Below are 18591 nucleotides of genomic sequence, written 5' to 3' on the forward strand. Positions count from 1 at the left end.
TGTAACCCTTGATAGAAGTAGAAAGTCTTGCCTTTCTCCTGTGGAGCAACTGGTGGTTTTGAACTTCTGACCTTTCAGCTAGCCATTCAAAGTCTAACCATTGTTTGTACCTCCCAGGGATCCACTCATTATGATAGTGACCTTAGAGCCAAGTCTTTAAATCTCCTCTACCCCAAGAGTTCCCTTCCTCAGTGATGGCAGCGACATCCTTCCACATGTGCAAGTCAAAACCTGGAAGTTCTCTTTGTTCCTCTCTTCTCTCACAACCTACATCTATTCCATCCCCAAATATTATGGGTTCTGTCTCCCGAACCCCTCCGAAAGTGCCACTTCCTCCTACAATCTCCAGTGTGAAGGAAACATCTTCTGTATTGCTCTGTAGAGTATCACACCAGCAATGTAAATATATTACATATATAAAAACATAATGTATATAAAAAGAGACAAATCATTCAGCAAAGTCACTGTCTAGACAATCTACGTTCCCATCTGCTCACCTATATGAATACAACTCCCCAGCCCTTACACACATAGAAACCAAAGTTGCTCTGTGTCATGTTAGCTCCTGTCAAGTCAGACGACCCTGCATGCAAGGGATCCATCGTTGCCCATTCCCGAATGACTAGGTGAGAGTCAGATCATTGACACACTGGGTGGTTTTCATTGGCTGACCTTTTTTTCTTAGTCTAGAACAACGTTTTCCAAAGTGGGTGATCCCACCTCTTAGGGTGCTGGAACAATGGGGGGGGCGGTGGCTGCAAAAGCAGACACCTACACTTTAACTTGGATTATAGGATATTGCACAGAAGTTTTCAAATGCTGGGGGATGTGGGCAATTTTTTTCCCCCTGAAAAAGACTCCGTAAACAAAATAGGTTTGGGAAGCTGTGTTCTAGAAGCGCTGTTAAAACCTGTTCCGCATCCTAGCCACAGGCAAGCACTCCAATGGCAGGCAAGTGTTGGTTGGGCGTGAGGAACACTGGCTGAGGATAGAACCTGGTTTTCTGCATAGGAGGCAGGCATTCTACCACGGAAGCATCGCTGTCCCCAAACTAAGGAGATGAAAAGATTGATTGATGCAAGCTCCTGCTTCACTTGGGCCCACGAGCTCATTTCCTAGAGCACCGGCCAATCCATTCAGTGACGCATCTCCAACAACAATTTACTTCAATGGGTAATAATTATTGATAACTGTCTATAAAATCTCCATTGTATTTTAATAATTACACACTATTATTAAGTTTTCTGACTCAATGCAGAAGAAACAAATTTAAAAGAGATTTATGGTCACAAGAGATTTTAAAACACTGGAATTTTAAGTTTTATATGCACCTAATAGAAGAGGTACATATGCAATTTAAAGAGACTTTCAATCGTAAAAAATGCATTATGCTATGATAAAATTCTATAGAGGAAATAAAATGGGAAAATTATTTCAGAGAGCAAAAGAATCCCTATAGCATTGGCAACTGTTAAAGAATAACGTGTGTATATATTTTAAAATGGCGAGTAACAAACAGTTTTCCGTAATGCCTAACTTTGATCTAATAGACATAAGTATCCTATAAAAACCTACTGATTAATATAGACTGGCTTCTGGGGGGAAAGTCTTCACCAGGAAGATTGGAACCTGGGATCTTCCTAAGGGATTGTAGGTCAGGCACCACCTTATTTAGACTAAACTAAAATTCACTGCCATCGAGTGGACTCTGACTCATAGTGACCCTATAGGGCAGAGTAGGCCTGAACCCATGGCTTTCTGAGACTGTAGCTCTTTATGGAAGTAGGAAGCCTCATCTTTGTCCCTCAGAATAGCCTGTAGTTTCAAACTGCTGACCTCGTGGTTAGCAGTCCGATGTATAACTCACTTCCCCACCGGGACCTTCCTCTCCACTTCATTTAGGAAAGCCCAATCAGGCACTGGAATGTTAGTTAGTTAGTACATGTGAATGGATGAATGAGTGGGTGGAACATTTTGTCTTGTTGGGAGTTCCCAAGCCAGGCATTTTACAAATCAAACCTACATTTAATATTAAAACTTCGGTTTTCATGCAAACATTTTATACCATGTAACTACAACTACTCCCAAACAGAGTTTACAGTCTAAGAAACTCACAGGGGCCATTCTACCCTGTCCAATAGGGTCTGCATGGACAGGACGGCCGTCAGTTTGGGGTAACATTAGACAAGCAAAAGCACTAGAAAGGCCACCAGAGGGAGCCCATGTGTTTTTCTGAACAGGATGAAAAGGGAAAGAGGAAGAAAACAGAACAAAACATCAAGGATGGGAAAAGAGGGGGGAGGGAGGGGAAGGGCATTACCCCTTTTGGTCATTGAAAGATATACCTCCTTCAATGACAGAACCACTTTTGCATGTCTGTGATGCATTCTTGTTGTGCATTGCAATGCTCTGACACGACCGGAGAATGGGTTAAAAAATAACCCGGTATTAGAAGACTCACATACCCGACAACCAGAAGGTCCAGGATGGACGGCCAGGATCGCAACATCCATGGGCATCCGCTGTTACGGAGCCAGGCGTCTCCTCCGGTGGAGCTTGGTGCCTGGCTCTCACTCTGTCCTGGTCCATCTTGCGGTCAACTCGGAGGATGTGTTGGGTGTGGTTTCCTTACTTTGTGATGTGCTATCAAATTACTGCACCAGACGCACACTTGCCTTGCCTTGGGAAGTTCTTGGTCTCCGGGCGGAGCCCACTTATGCTGACAGTCAGATGAATGGCTTTCCATTTAGCATTCTGAAGTCTTCCCAGAACCGAGAGCCAGGCCAGGCCCTCCTGGGATGCCAGGGGACCTCGGTCAGGCTTTCCAGACCCCATGGGCAACCTCAGTGAGCCTTCTAAGCTAGAATAATACTTTGGGCTTTAGACGATAGATAGGGCTGCATGGCCTTGTTTAGAATTAAGCTCAAAGAAAGCAATAATGTTGTATGTTTGAGAGCACGGTCAAGTTCTTTAATTATCCCAAACGCAAAACAAAGAAAACACTCAAACTCACCGCTGTCAGTGAAGTCAATTCTTGACTCAGAGTGACCCAGTCTCCCAATCATCCTTTATTTTGGAAGGCCAGGGGTCACCCATCTAATCAATAAGGAAACTGAAACGCAGGCATTTGAGTAGCTTGGTAGTGACCCTGGCGACTTAGGGTCAGGGACCGAGACACTGATGAAGGGCATTTATGGGGACCTGGATTATAACAGCAAATTGCACTCTCATCCAGACTAATGTCCAGACAGAGAACATGATTTTATTTTCCCTCAAACTATGCGTGAAAGGCACGACAGAAGTGAATTCGAAGGCTTAACACTTGAATTTACCTATTATATTTTTAAGGTAAAATTTTGTCCTAAATTTCTTCTTCCTGCCTGGAGTGGGCAGGGTATGTGTGTGGGGGGGCTGGGGGCATTATATCATGTATGCAAATACATGAACACCAACAAATGGTATCTCACAGGTTAGGTCCTGGGCTGGGTGCTGCTAGGTTTAACAGGCTTATTAATGGCTTGGGTAGGGATTCAAAGGCATTCTTATTAAATTTGACAATGGCACACAATTGGGTGGGGGTGGTTGGCCCCTTGGAGAAGTCGACTGAAACAGAAAATGACCTTGACAAACAGAAAAAGGAACAAGAGGGCGAAATTCAATAGAAAGCTGCACAGAGTAATTCATTCAAAGGGGGTGGGGTGGGGGGCCCAAACAAAACAAAGGACAACAACAGACATGAAGGAGCGTACTGGCTGAGCAATTAGAGCAGAAACCGCTGCTGCAGATCAACATGAACAATAGCTTCAAAGGCACCGGCAATCTAGCCCTGTCATTTTTTAATGCATGATATTGGGAGGTAAGCAGAGAGGAAATTCAAGCGAATTCTCTCCTGTATATTCAATATCGATGAAGCTTTGGGGCAGGGCGTGAAGGGGAAAATGTGTCTTGTTGGGAGGCTGAAATGCCTAAAGTTTGGCAGCGAGGTTTTGGTAACTTAGAAATGGGCACTTAATAATGCCAAAGAACCAAACGAAGGGTTAATTCCAAACTCGAGTTACTTCCAACTCATAGCAGCAGTATGGGACAGGGTTTCCAAGGCTGGGACTCTTTAGGGGAGTAGAAAGCCTCATCTTTCTCCCTGAATAACTAGAGCACCCAGTCATGTAAGCTTTTCATTGGAGATCTGATGACCTTCACCTCAAAGGAGAACCTTTGTCCACACAGTGTCCTCAACCTGGACTCTGGCCTTCACCTTTCAGCGGAATATCTACCCTCCATCGAGTGTCCACACAGCAATCACTTCCTCTGGGAGGCCTGCTCTGAGCCCCTCCCCTTGTCCCTCAGGAGAACAGCACAGATGTGTGTGTGTGCATGTGTATAACACACGTATATGTGGCAGGGAGCCCAGCGCTGGCACAACGGGATCAGCCTCAAGTCGCTTATGAAGAGGGAAGAAGTTTGAACCCCCCAGTTGCTCCCAGGGAGAAAGAAGAGGCATTCTGCTACCTATAGATTGATTGCCTCAAAAACCCTATGGAGTAGGTCTACTCTGTCCTGTAGAATTGCTATGAATCACCAAGCAGTGGGTTTTGTTTTTTATTGGTTTGGCATATATGTAAAGATATGTGTGCATTCGGATGTATGCCTATCACTCTACCTGTCCCTCATCTCTCAACCCCCCTTTGGGTCTCCATGAAGCACATACTGGGGGCCAACACTGACTAAGCATTTGGATGCATTATCTGATTAATACTTTCAGAAACACCCAGAGTAAGACCCTACTATTACTCCCATTGTGTCGATAAGGAAACAAAGTCTTCAGGTTGAATACCTTGTCCGTGATTAGTGAGTGGCAGAGCTGGGCCTTCAGCTCCTACGCCCACCTTCACGTTAAGTCAGGACTCCTAACGACCTGTACAGCCACAATACTTGGCTGTATTCATTTGTTCACAGGCCGTCCTCCATCCACTGGGCTGCGCTCCATAAAGGAAGGGGCCATGTCTCATTGGCTGCCGTAGCCTGCACAAGCTCTGACATCCAATAGATGGTCGGTAGGTTGGTTGTTAAAGGTTTCCAGCATTGGATGGCAAACTGTATGGATGTCTTTGAGGAATCCTTGGACTGAAGGGAAACAGAAAATAAACTAAATTGAAGTGAAAGGGGTTTAAACACTCATAAAAAACTGGCAATAAGGATTCTGAACAATGCTGGAGCCTATTAATCAGGGGAGTTTTATTAGAATTTCATTTTCTAAAAAAAAAACGTAAGGGATGGAAATAGTTTTACCTTCCTACCTATATGTATGTGTAAGGGGGCTTAAAAACGTTCATGGAAAAATGTCATTATCTTTTTATTCTGTTCTCCCTGAACTTTGGGAAGCTTTGCTGTGTATGTGTACATATGTGTATGTATCTATCTGTGCGTTCATCCACCCATCCATTCATCTGTCCATCTTCACTGTATTTTTACCTACAGTTACCGCGCGGGATGGCAGAAGGTTTTTCATAACTATGGACACACAGAAGCCTGTGTGACCCAGGATTGTTATTAGAAAAGAATCTATATCCTCACAACATGTCATCACTAGAGTAGTTTATCCACTCCGAGGACATTACAATTTTCTGTCCTAACCATCAGACACAGTTTAGAAATAACTTGGTCTCAGTGTCTCAAAACACGAACAATAAAAATTTAAATGCAGCCAAGATAAATGAAACTACATCTTTTATTCCCACAGTCCACTGAGGGAGATAAGATGTTAGCATTCCAAAGGACCCGCTGATGAGCATAATTGCCTGCAGTAGAGGATAAAACATTTCTGAAGACAGCAATCTCCTCTCCCATCACTCTGGAGTCAGCAGTTCAGTGTATTAGTCTAACACGACGTCACGTTCCTTGGCCTTGCCTGGAGCAGCCAAGCTGGCTCTCAGTGGCAAAACCTGAGTCACCCAGCCTCTCCCCGAGGAGACCATAGCCACATTTTAAAAGTGAGAGCCACAGGACATTTTGGCTAGAGATTGGGGGAGCTTTTTTCTCTTCTTTATTGATTGCTAACCCTTCATCATGACCCGAGATATCCCTGGGATATAGTCCCTTAAATGCAGATTACAGGATAGACAGGTGACTATGTTGAAAGTCAGGTTACAGGATATAACTCAGCTAGAGCCCAGAAAATCTTCAGCCTGGCAACACTGAAAAGCCCCATTTCATAAGAGATAAATGACTGCTAAGAAACTGAAATTCGGAAGTTGAAACAATCACCAAAGGCAAGTTATACTACTACAAAAACATGTCTGAATGTATCATTCAACCACCCCAGACACACCTCACAGGGTGTCCCTTCTGAACAAGCAGCCCCTACTCGTAAACCTCTCCTCTGGCCAATGCCGAGCACACAGATGCGCCAAATGTATGGCATGCCTAACAAGAGACAAAGGATCACGGTTCCCTTTCAAACCCCACTGCTGCCGAGTCGATTCTGACTCATTACGACCCTACAGAACAGGGCAGAGCTGCCCCATAGGGCTGCCACGGCCGCCCGTCTTTACAGATGTGCACAGCTGCATCTTTCTCCCACGGAGCAGGTGGTGAGTTTGAAGCTTCCACTTTTCAGTTAGCAATCCAGCACTTGGACCAATGCACCACCAAGGTTCCCTAGGGAGGCAACATCGCTATCTAACTGCAACACCATCTTAAACAGCTCAACATACCACTGTACGAGAGAGACTGAGAGAGAGAGAAGATGGCCAGCTTTTAAAAAATGAAAGTAGAGGAAGAACCAGATGGAATAACAAGAACCGCAGCAAGGACATTCTGTCCCATAAAGTGCATAACTCACAAATACGAAAACAAACATTTCTTCAGAGACTCCAGGGCCGAGAACTTGTCCTTGGTGCCTTCGACATGAAGTCTCTGGTGTTTTCCAGGAGTCGGGGCAAAGCAAGTGTTGACCTGCAGAGCCACACTTTCTAACAGGCTGACTCAAAACGTGAGTGTTTACACACTACACACCTCGAAGAACTGCGCCAGCCACGCTGCTAATCTCTAATCTCTCCTGTGATAAGCACTCTGTCCTTCAGCGTGAGAACAAGTCGGCTCAGGACGTCCTCTGACTCTCCAGCACTTTGTTGGTTTGCACTCCGGCACATGCCCCTGTATATACTACACATACTCCTGTATATATTACATATACTCCAGTATGTACTACAGATACTCCAGTATGTACTACAGATACTCCAGATATATCCAAGGTGAGTCACATGCGCGTTGTTGCAGAGGGGCGACCAAACCAAAGTCAATTCTGACTTGAGCCACTCTGTGAAAGCTTTCTGAGGCCGCAAGTCTTCACGGGAGCAGAAGGGCTCCTCTTTCTTCTGTGGAACAGCTGGTGGGTTTGAAGTGCTGACCTTGAGGTTAGCAGCCCAAGGGTTGTCCCCCAGTTCCACTGTAGCTTGTATATTTATCACCCCCCCTAAAAAAGACCACCACACCACCACCAACAAAAACCAAGTGCACTGCTACTGAGTTGAATCCAACTCATGGTGACCCTGTATAGCATTTCCGAGATGACAGATCTGTACCAGCCCAGACAGCCTCATCTTTCTCCCACGGAGAGCAGGCGGGTTTGAATTGCTAGTCAACCTGACAGCAGCGCAATGCCTGACCCACAGGACCGCCATGCTCCAGAGAGGGAAATGAGCTAGTTAAGCCCTCTTCACCCTACCCACGGCCACACAGTGTAGAGTGGTCCTTGGGATTTCAGAGACTGTACATCTTTACAGGAGCAGAAAGCCTCATCTTTCTCCTGAGGAGTGACAGGTGGGTCCCAACTGCTCACCTTTCCGTAGGTAGCCCATTGTAAAACTCACTACACAACCAGGGCTGCATTCTCAACCTAACTCAAAGAAAAAACTCATTGCCACTGAGGCAAAACTAACTCATAGCGACCCTCGAAGACACGGTAGAAACTGCCCCTGTAGGTTTCGGAGGCTGTAAATCTTTACAGGAGTATTAAGCCTCCTATTTATCACACTCAACTTAAGACACAGAAAAGTAGCTGCTAAGGTGAACCAGAGAATGCTGGCCAAGGTGTTTGGATAAACTCTGAATGGCTGTCATCATGCTTTAAGGCAGGGCTTGAAAAGCTGTTCCATGGAAATTGTCCGTCTGAATTCAGTTGGTGTGGAAAGCCTTTACATGGTTTTATGGGATTATCTACGATTTTTCATATTTTAATTCTGTGGGTACACTGCTTCTTTCTTTCTTCAGCTGGTCAAGAAAATGCAATGGTCACAGCCTCTCTGTAATGGTAAAAATCAGGTGCTGCCGTAGACCACATGGGCAATGTTCCGGTTTGTTAGCTCTGACCTTGAAAGAACAACACTACAGAGAGAGAAATATTATTGCATTTCCTAACGATTCCTAAAACGCCCAACCCTTTGATTCTAACAATGATTTACTTATCATTCTGAGTGCCCTTTCCTGAAAGCGAATCGTTTTCACAAATGGTGTAAGTTCTTTCCTTATCACTAGCTGTTTAAAACTTTATGTCTTGACTCAATTATAAAAGTTGTTCTTAATATACATGACCTGCTGTTTTTAAAGGTTTGAGAAACTCCTGATTTAAGCAATCTTCTTGAAAATGAGACCTCATAGGAATTCAAGGTTGCTCCTGACCAATTGCTAGAGTATGTTTTTCCAGACCTCAGGAAACTCTCTGAGCTTGAAATCTGGTCTCCTCTGATATTGGGAAAAGCATGCCTTCATATTTAGCAAGAAGCTTGCCAACTGCAAACTCAAATACAGTAACTTCTTAGAAGTTGAGGCTCTCAAGTGATCTTTTTTGGGGACGGAAATGGTGTCAGATGATGGGATTGAATGATGCTCACCTTCCCGACACAATTGCTGAAGACAAAGCAGGTGCATAAGCAAATGTGGTGAAGAAAGCTGGTGGTGCCCAGCTATCAAAAGATATACGTTAGCTTCTGAGGTTTTAAAGGCTTGAAGTGACCTTCTAGCTGAGAAGCAATGAAGCCCACATAGAAGAAGCACACCAGCCTGTGTGATCATGAGGTGTTGATGGGATAAGGTATTAGGCATCAAAGAACAAAAATCATATCATTGTGAATGAGGGGGAGTATGGAGCAGAGACCTAAAGCCCATATGTACACAATTGGACATCCCCTTTCAGAAGGGTTGCAGGGAAGAGACAAGACAGTCAAAGTGCAGTATACTACTGACAAAACATATTAACTTTCCTCTAGTTCTTTAATGCTTCCTCTCCCCCAGTATCATGATTCCAATTCTACCTTACAAATCTGGCTAGACCAGAGGATGTACACTGGTACAGATCAGAGCTGGAAACACAGGGAATCCAGGAAAGATAAACCCCTCAGGACCAATAGTGAGAGTAGCGATACCAGGAGGGTAAGGGGAAGGTGGTGGAGAAAGGGGGAACCAATCACAATGATCTACATATAACCCCCCTCCCTAGGGGACTGGCAACAGAAAAGTGGGTGAAGGGAGATGTCGGACAGGGTAGGACATGAAAAAATAATAATTTATAAATTGTCAAGGGTTCATAAGGGAGGGATGATGGGGGGAGGAGGGAGGGAAAAAATGAGGAGCTGATACCAAGGGCTCAAGTAGAAAGCAAATGTTTTGAGAATGATGATGGCAACAAATGTACAAATGTGCTTGATACAATTGAATTATGGATTATTATAAGATCTGTAGGATCCCCCAATAAAATGAGGAAGAGCGGAGGAGCTGCGGCGGAGACAGTGAGGCAGTGCAGGGGGCTGGGAAGCCCAGGGAACATGTAAAGCTGAGCGCCTTCTGGCAGGAAGCTGATGTGCAGAGTGGGGTGTCCGCCAGGCAATTAACAGAACCAAAAGGCGTGTCCCGCTTGCTTGAGCAGGGGCGAGGCCAAGGAACAATGGCCAAGGAACAATGTGACTCAGAAACCAGGTACCAGAGAGACATGCCTGCCGGCATGGTTGAGAAGAAGCAGAGTGTCCAAAACACTGTGTTCTGACTGCTCTTGATCCTGATTTGTGGTGACCTGTTCGCGTCTCTCAGACCCTCCCGGAAGCACGGGTCCGTGGTGAGTGCTTCGTGGCTGTTGCATCAGTGTCTCAAAGCCATCCGAGCAGTAGAGTGCTGTGGGACGCTGGCTCGGCGTTGGACTAAACTAAGGAGCGATAGCGGGTGGAGACATGTCCGGCCTCTGCCTTACAGGACCCATCCTAGGGCAGATTTGCAGGTGGAGTCTCCTGGCTAGTGAAGCTGGCAGGGGTCACAGATGGCCCCCAAGCCATTTCCTCAGTAAAACCCCTCCAATCTAGACTCTCAGATTGGCTGGCTCCAGGCTGCGGAGGACAACTTTAAACTTCCAAAACTATAAAGCCTCATAGAAGTTCCTTTCTAAATGCACAATTAAAATGACTTAAAAGAAAAACCAACTCACTGCCATCGAGTCAATTCAGCAGCAAAAAATGAGAAACAAGATGAATCTTCAAAAGTGCAACCAGAATATTCCACTATAAAATGTTCCCATAATCGTGATTTTTAACTTCCTTTTAAACACAGTCAAGTAGGCCTGGTATTTATGGAAGAAGAAGAGCACATAACTTAGGTCAAAAGAAAAACTTCTGTGTAGGAGAGGGATTGGAAATGTTCACAGAAAAATGGAATCGAAAAATAATGGAACTTCCCCCATGAACTTTTTTTCTTTATCATTTTATTGGGGGCTCTTACAGATCTTAGAACAATCCATAATTCAATTGTATGAAGCACATTTGTACATATGTTGCCATCATCATTTCCAAAACATTTTCTTTCCACTTTAGTCCTTGGTATCAGCTCCTCATTTATCCCCTCCCTCCCTCACCTACCCACCCATCCTCATGAATCCTTGATCAATTATTTATTATCATTGTTATTTCATAACGTATACCATCCATTGTCTCCCTTCACCCACATTTCTATTATTTGTCCCCCTCGGCAGGGGTGGTGGTAGTGTTTTATATACCCAACCTGTGATCAGTTCCCCCTATCTCCCCCTTGCCAGAATCCCCATGAACTTTTTGAAGCTCCCCCCTCTGCAAAACAACACAAAACAACCACAACCCAATAAAAAATATCTACTTGCTTTATTAACTCCATGGCTGTTTTTCTAATATTTCCACAATTACTTTATAGATTTCAGTATTCTACATCATCAGACATTAATGATATACCTAGCTATTACAGTAAGTAGCAAACAAGAAAAATCCAGTATCTGCAAGCCCATTTGTTCCTAACAAAAATGCAATTTAAGAAAAGAAAGTTTGTTTGTTTGTTTTGTGTAATGTAAAATAAGTCTGGAAATAAAATATAGCTGGCAAGACCACTTATTGACGCCTGCTTGTTTGCTTGTTTGATTAAAAGTTAAATGTGTAATTAAGAAAATCAAGAGTAGTTGCTGGAAAGGAGAACATAGGCTTTCCACAAAGAATTCATTTGGACATTGAAACAATAGTCGAAGCACTTTCATTTCGGTCCACAGACATGTTATTGCTATTTAGAAACATAAAGGGAGTATGAGATTGCCCACCATGTAGTTAAAGAAGATAAAAGATAAAAAGAAATCATCATAACACAACTTGTCTTGTATAAAGGAAAAATTTCAATTAACACCACTTTAAGGCTCTTAGGGTTCTTTTTATGTTTCTGGAGTCTCCGCTCAGCTCAGGCATGTGTTTCATCTCATCGAGCTGGCTTTGACTGATGGGACAGGAACACATGGTAATGTGACATCCACTCTATTTGTGGATAGAGAAAATGCATGCTTTTCTGGTTGCTGGGCAATTTGACTTAGAATGAAACCAAAACTAAAAGTAGAAACAAAACCCACTGCAACTCATCAAGACCCTGCTGGACAGAGCAGAAGTGCCCACGGGATTTCCAAGGCTGCAAATGTTATGGACGTGGACGGCCACGTCTTTCTCCCATGGTGTAACTGATGGGCTTGAACCACCGAACTATGGATAAGCAGCCAAATGCTTAACCACTGTGCCACCAGGTCTCCTGGATTTAGCAATCCCCAAGCAAATACCAATAAGCATATAATCATGCTATATTTGGGGAGAAAGCCTGGCCAGACCCCCAAATCTTTCAGGGAAACATGTCGCCTAGCAGTTTGCTGTATCTGCTCTTTGGTTTGTTGCAGAGTGAGACAGCTGTTGGGCCCACTGTCATCCCACTCTTGGGGTCCAGCTTAAAGGTCACTGAGTGACAGAGAGACAGGGCTTCCTTTTGAAGCCTGGGGCATTTTAGACTTCCCAGGGCTTGGGCATCATGGGTGCGCTCTCCACAGACCTGATGGTCCCTTGATGAAGAAGGCCCAGTCCTTTAATCCCTTTCACTGGGCTACTGATTTGCATATTGGTTAGTGCGTGCCCTGGGGCATCCGTGTCCAGCCTGCTGGCAGGGTCCGTTTGTTACTTTAGACTTGATAGCTTGCTGCTGTAGATTCTTCATGGCTCATTCAGGAAGGAAGGAATGAACCTGAGGGTCCAGGGTTTCACGCCACACAGGAAGATAATTTGACAAAAGATCCCCCGAAGCATTCACTGAAGAAAGGTATTTAAAGCACAACCATAAAGACAAGAGGGCAGGCATTTTTCAGAGAGGAAACATACCTAGAAAATGAGACGCTACCTAACAACAATAGTACTTATCCTAATGGTCCTCACCCTGACTGAGCTTTATTGCACTTAACCTGTGTCCACCTGTGGCATGTTGGTGACGTCACCTTGCTGAAAAAACGATCTGACTGGTATTCCGAGTCCGAGCAAGGTAAGTCATGGTGGACAGATTTCGGCACAGCGTCCAGACCAAGACATCGACGACAGGTGATCTGATATAATTGAACAAGATGAGCCCCTCAGGTGGGTGGACACTCCAAGTCTCACTCGGGAAGAGCTGCCCCCTCCAAGGAAGACAGGGATGGCGTAAAGCTTTGGGATCTGCATTTGCCGATGTGGCATGACGCAACCTGGGAAGATAGCGCTGCAAACCTCCGCGAATCATCAGAACACAGGCTGTCTGAACTATGAGTCTAAGAGAGCTAGAAGCGCTAAAAATAATGAAACAGAAGAGATAAAAGATCGATATCTTAGGTATTAGTGAGCTGAAATGGACTGAGAGTAGCCATTTAGAAGCAGACAAGCAGGGGGCCCACTCTGCCAGTAATGAAGCAATGAAGGAGGATGGGCACAAATTCATCACCAAAAAGGGTATTTCAAAATCTACCCAGAAGTAGAATTCTGTCAGCAATCGGACCATATGCATACACCTACAAGGAAGAACAGTTAGCCCAGCTTTTATTCAGTTGGCTCACCAATTACTAATGTCAAACGTGAACCTTTTGGAGAGACTTCAGCAACATTTGCAGTCTGAAATGGATCACGAACATAATGAAGATGCACTGATAAGTACTGTTGACTGGAAGGAGAAAGTTCAAAACAAAGACAGAGGAGCCGTGGCGTCGGTAATAGAAGCAATGCTGGGCTCACACACAGAATTTTGTAAGACCAATGACTTCTTCATGGCAAACACTTGCCTTTAACAACATAGATGGTGACTACGTACATGGACTTCACTGGAGAGAAATCGTAGGGATCAGATGGACTATATCCGTGGAGAAGCTCAATATCGTCAATTCAAAATTGGCAGGAGCACATTGGCAGGGAACGTCAAGCTAGATTCGGAGAACAGAGGATGAGGGCTATTCCTGCTGCTCTCAGGTGGTCAGCTGACAGCAAAGAACAGCAGAAGGATAGTTACCTGTGTTTTATGCAGACAGTTAACACTGTGTCCCCAAAGAAATGATGTACAACACTGTGAAGAGTGGGAATCCACAAACTGTCATTCTGCTCCTGGGGAACCTGAATGGAGACCAAGAGGCCGTCGTTCAAGTTGAACAAGGGAATACTACATGGTTTAAAGTCAGAACAGGTATGCATCGGGATTGTATCTTTTCACCATATTTATGTAGATAATCTGTGTGCTGAGCAAGTAATCTAGGGTTCTGGGATATATGAAGAAGAATGATTATTAGTATTGGAGAAAGGCTCATTAACAACTTGGTATGCAGATAACACAACCTTGCTGGCAGAAAATGAAGAGGAGTTGAATTATTTACTGATAAAGACTACAAATTTCAGCATGAATTATATCTCAACATAAAGAAAACAGAATTCTTCACAATTGGTCCAAGAAGCAACATCATGATAAACAAAGAAAACATCAAAGTGGTCAAAAATTTCATTTTGCTTATATCCACAATCAATACTCATGGAAACAGCAGCCAAGGAGTCACACAAAGTACTGCCTTAGGCAAATCTGCTGAACAAGACTGATTTAAAACGTTAAAAGCAAAGAGGCCACTTTGAGCACTATGGTGCATCTGACCTAAGCCACGGGAGCCCCGATGGCGTAGTGGCATAGTGGTCATGTGTTGGAGTGTTAACTGCAAGGTCAGCAGTCTGAAACGACCAGCCACTCCCTGGGAGAAAGATGGGGCATTCTGCTCCTGGAAAGTGTCAAGAGTCTGGGAACCTTACAGGGGCAGTTCTGCCCGTCCTGCAGGGTTGCTATGAGTCAGCATGGACTGGGAGGGAGTGAGTTTTTGAGTTTTCATGTACATGAGGAAGCTGGGCAATGAGTAAGGAAGACTGAAGAGCTGATCCATTTGAATTAGGATGTTGATGAAGAATGCTGGCTCTTTCATGAACTATCAAAAGAACTCAAAATCTGCCTTGCAAAAGTACAGCCTGAATGCTTCGTAGAAGGGTCACTGGCTGACTCATAGCGACCCTGAAGGACGGTGAGATTTTATTCATGCACTTTGCTTGTGTTACCAGCACAGACTAATCCCTGGGGAAGGATATACTGCTTGACACATTCTAGGATCAGTCAAAAGGAGGAAGACCCTCAATGGATAGATTGTCACAAACAGCTACAGGAGACTCAGTCACAGCAGTGGTTGTGAGGGTGGTGTGGGATCAGACCGGGCAATGCTTTGTTCTGTTGTACACAGGGTAGCTATAAGATTGGAATGGATTCAACAACACTTAATAACAATCATAACAACACTGTAGTAATCTAGACATTTTCTAAAGATTATCTCACTCAATGGTCATACTGGTCTTTCAAGGCAATCTCTACTGATTTCCATAATGTAAAGGTGGGGCAAGGATTTGGGGAGAGATCAAGTTGCTTGTGCAAGGCCACACAGCCCATGAAGCAACACTACGAGTCTTAAAGCCAAGTTTGCAATAGTACAGTAGCGGTCCAGAATTCCCAGTCAGCCTTTTTGAACCAATATTCAGAAACAAGGAAAATCTGATCTCAGCCAAAGGAAAGAGAAATGCATGAGTCTATCAAAAGAAGCTATCTCTGACCACAGACAAAGGACCAATAGAAGGGAAAGAAAAGGGTAACAGCTCTTTAGCATCCCTACTCAGGTGCAGCAATCAGGAACACAGTCATTAGGTGAAGAATCTGAGAACCAACCAGACACTACTTCAGATATGTCATTGTGAGCTTCTATGACTGCTGTCATCTGTTTTGGAGCCAGCTCTAATTCACAGCGACCTTAAATCTTCCATCATGAGCTCTCCCACATTGTTCAATAAATCAACAAATAGAATTAATATTATGCACATGCATGAATGATTTCACTTAACCACTGTCACCCTTAGAGAGCATGTGGGGCACTGACTCTTAGTGAATGGCTTGTCCTACAACTTCTACTGTCCTACCTGATTCCCTAAACAATTACAGCAACTGATTATTTTCAGTTTCCAAAGAGAAATACTTGGACCTAACTAGACAAATTCATCAACTGACCCTAAATTTAATTTTTCCCATTCTTACTAAGAAAAACAATTGATTTCATATATGATGTTAAGCTAATGACTCATTCTACATACATCACAGGAAAAATAAAACAGCAATTGTACCAGTTACCCTACAAGTTCTCTCTTCAGACGCCAGTTAATACTGTGGGCCTACAAAGGTCATATTGTAGCAATCAATTCTCTCCACTTTATATTCCAAAAGACTCACCAAAGATGCTGGATAAAGTTAGAAAAAATACTCATAGCTTTGTTCAGTGGGCATAAAGAGCTCTCTTGGCTGGTAAGAATACCATGGTTATTTTTTACCTTATGACAGTTTTTAGGAGCTGGTCAGAGAGAGAAGTTACTCACATTCTCCTTGTCAGGAATCCCTAGAAGAAGAAGAGAGAGAGAGATCATGAGTCATAAGATCAACTTGTAAGATCCATCATTTGCTGGACCAAACCAGGCAACATGTGGGTGCTTTTCTAGTTATGTTTCAGAAAAAGAAAGAAATTACATTATGTTGCTTAGGAAAAAGCACACTTAAAAACTTGTAACATGAATACATTAATGAATCAGGATGAGGATTTGTGCCCCAACAGCAAAACATTGTGATTATTTTGCTTCACAGCCACACATTTTTCTAGAGGTATAAATGCATTACTGATTTATTCACAACACTGTTAGACATGGATTTGTTTACCTTTGGTATCAGGGATTTTGAACATATATATCAGCTCGAACGTAACTGGTATGATATTGCTGCATTACGCACAATCTCACACTGCCTCGGGGATTTGAGCCCAGGGGCACTCCTTGCAGGAAAACCAGCAGAACATTACTTCTACTCTGAGCAAAGAAAATCCCTGCTGACACCAAGTCAACTGGCTGTTTCTAGGGGCATCTCAGTTATCTGAGCTAAAAAGCTAGTCAACCACCCGCTCACTCAATTGTTCAATCATTTACAAACGTCTCATGAACCTCTACTAGAGGTAAAGCCGGCCTCCTTTTCCCTTCTTCTGGCCTGCTACCTCTGATTCACATAACGAGAGTGGCCACACTGGAAGTCCAGACCTCAGCAGATTTTGGTGTCCCCAGTAAAGTAGGCACAAGTGGCCTTGCATTGAAGGGACAGAAACACCGGCAGTTTCATGTGCTACCTGCACCTACCTTCAAATACTGGAGCAGGGTAAATGGTTTGCAATGTAAAAGTACCGTATGTCCAACCTCTGAGTGAAAAAAGCAGGAAGGAATGACAATATTGGGATTAAAGAACTGAGTATTCCTGCTATAGGCAATACAGTATGCAGGAGGGGCAAGAATGGAAAAAACCATCTTTGGAAATGCTCTTTAATGAATACTTTGAACACCACTAGGATAGAGCCAAGAAGAAGGAGGACAAAGGATTATTCTTTGAAAGAGAGAATGTTAATGAACATGTTTACCATCACTTCTCAGGTCTATCAGAAAGATCCCAGACCTGCTGGCCTGATGTCAGTCCCTTGAAATTTAACTCGAATCTATCCATCCAACCAAGCTAGCAACCAACAGCCAGTGGAAAAGTCAAGTTGACTGTATCTTGTTGTTGCTCTTCGGTGCCATCAGGGCTGATTCACAACACGACAAACCACTGCTGGGTCCAGAGCCATCCTCACACTCGTGACGTGAGCCCATTGTTACAGCCACTGTCTGTCCATTTCCTTTTTGGCTGTCCTTCTGCTCTACCAAACACAATGTCCTTCTCAAGGGACTGGTTTCTCTGGATATCGTGTCCAAAGTCCGTCTCATCATGCTGGCTCCTAAGGAGCATACTGGCCGGCTTCTTAATTCAAATGCACCGACCCTTCCTCAGTCTTCCTTAGTCGAGGCCAAACGTTCACACGGAGATGTTGATTGTTTCAAGAGATTTTTATAAAAGATGCCATCGGTCTAGTTGATTCTGACTCACGCAATCCCCAAAGTACAACTGCGTCCACAAGGTTTTCATTGGTGCATTTTTCCAGAGGCAGTAGATCATCAGACCTTTCGAGCAAGATGCCACTGGGTGGACTTGAACCTGCAACCCTGGCAAACAGCAGTCACGTTCATTAATCTTTAATCTTTCGTATCTCCCAGAGGCCCTCATGTGAAGAGATACAGGGGTGTAAACAATGTTTCTTTTCTAGGAGGTCCAATATGATCAATGCATCGTTACACGACACTGTATCTGAGTGGAAGCCATTTAGGGTACTTGCAGAGAAATTATACTAGAAAGGTCATCTGAGGCCAGACTGCAAAAATTTGAAAGTTGAGATAAGGTGTGGACAATCTAACATTATCACTTTCTTTGTGAGGAAAGGGAAACTCCTTCGAAGTTCTGAGTAAAGGAGTTATATGATTAGGGGAAAGGAGGGTTAAAGGACTATTCCAAATTAAAAGCTACTTAAGGCATAAAAGCCAGATATAATCACATGGTCCTTGGTGGGAACCCAGTTTGAGTAATTAGGTGTAAAGCTATTCCACTGGGGAAATTTAAATATAGACTGGCTAATGGATATTTTTAGGAGCATGATCTGCATGGTCGTCTGTTCAAAACCACCAGCACCTCCTCGGGAGGAAGGCTGGGCTTTCTACTTCTGTGAACAGTCACAGTCTCGGAAGCCCCCAGGGTGGCTCATGGACTCATGGCAGCGCATAGTAGTAGTGATGGATGTTCTCAAGG

The 18591-nt window shown here is 44.0% G+C and overlaps 1 protein-coding gene across 3 annotated transcripts in view; it reads right to left on the reverse strand.

Annotated features, from left to right (window-relative positions):
• Positions 1 to 18591, reverse strand: part of RAPGEF4 (Rap guanine nucleotide exchange factor 4) — a 401293-nt gene that overhangs the window by 137470 nt on the left and 245232 nt on the right. For all 3 annotated transcript variants that reach the window (XM_004703736.3, XM_004703735.2, XM_045298768.1), the window contains one exon: positions 16260 to 16279. In XM_004703736.3, the coding sequence (XP_004703793.1) occupies positions 16260 to 16279 (20 nt within the window). The remainder of the gene's footprint in view (positions 1 to 16259; positions 16280 to 18591) is intronic.

This window comes from Echinops telfairi, unplaced genomic scaffold (assembly GCF_000313985.2).
Source record: "Echinops telfairi isolate 266 unplaced genomic scaffold, ASM31398v2 ScPeMD7_4;HRSCAF=17, whole genome shotgun sequence".
NCBI classification, from domain to species: domain Eukaryota; kingdom Metazoa; phylum Chordata; class Mammalia; order Afrosoricida; family Tenrecidae; genus Echinops; species Echinops telfairi.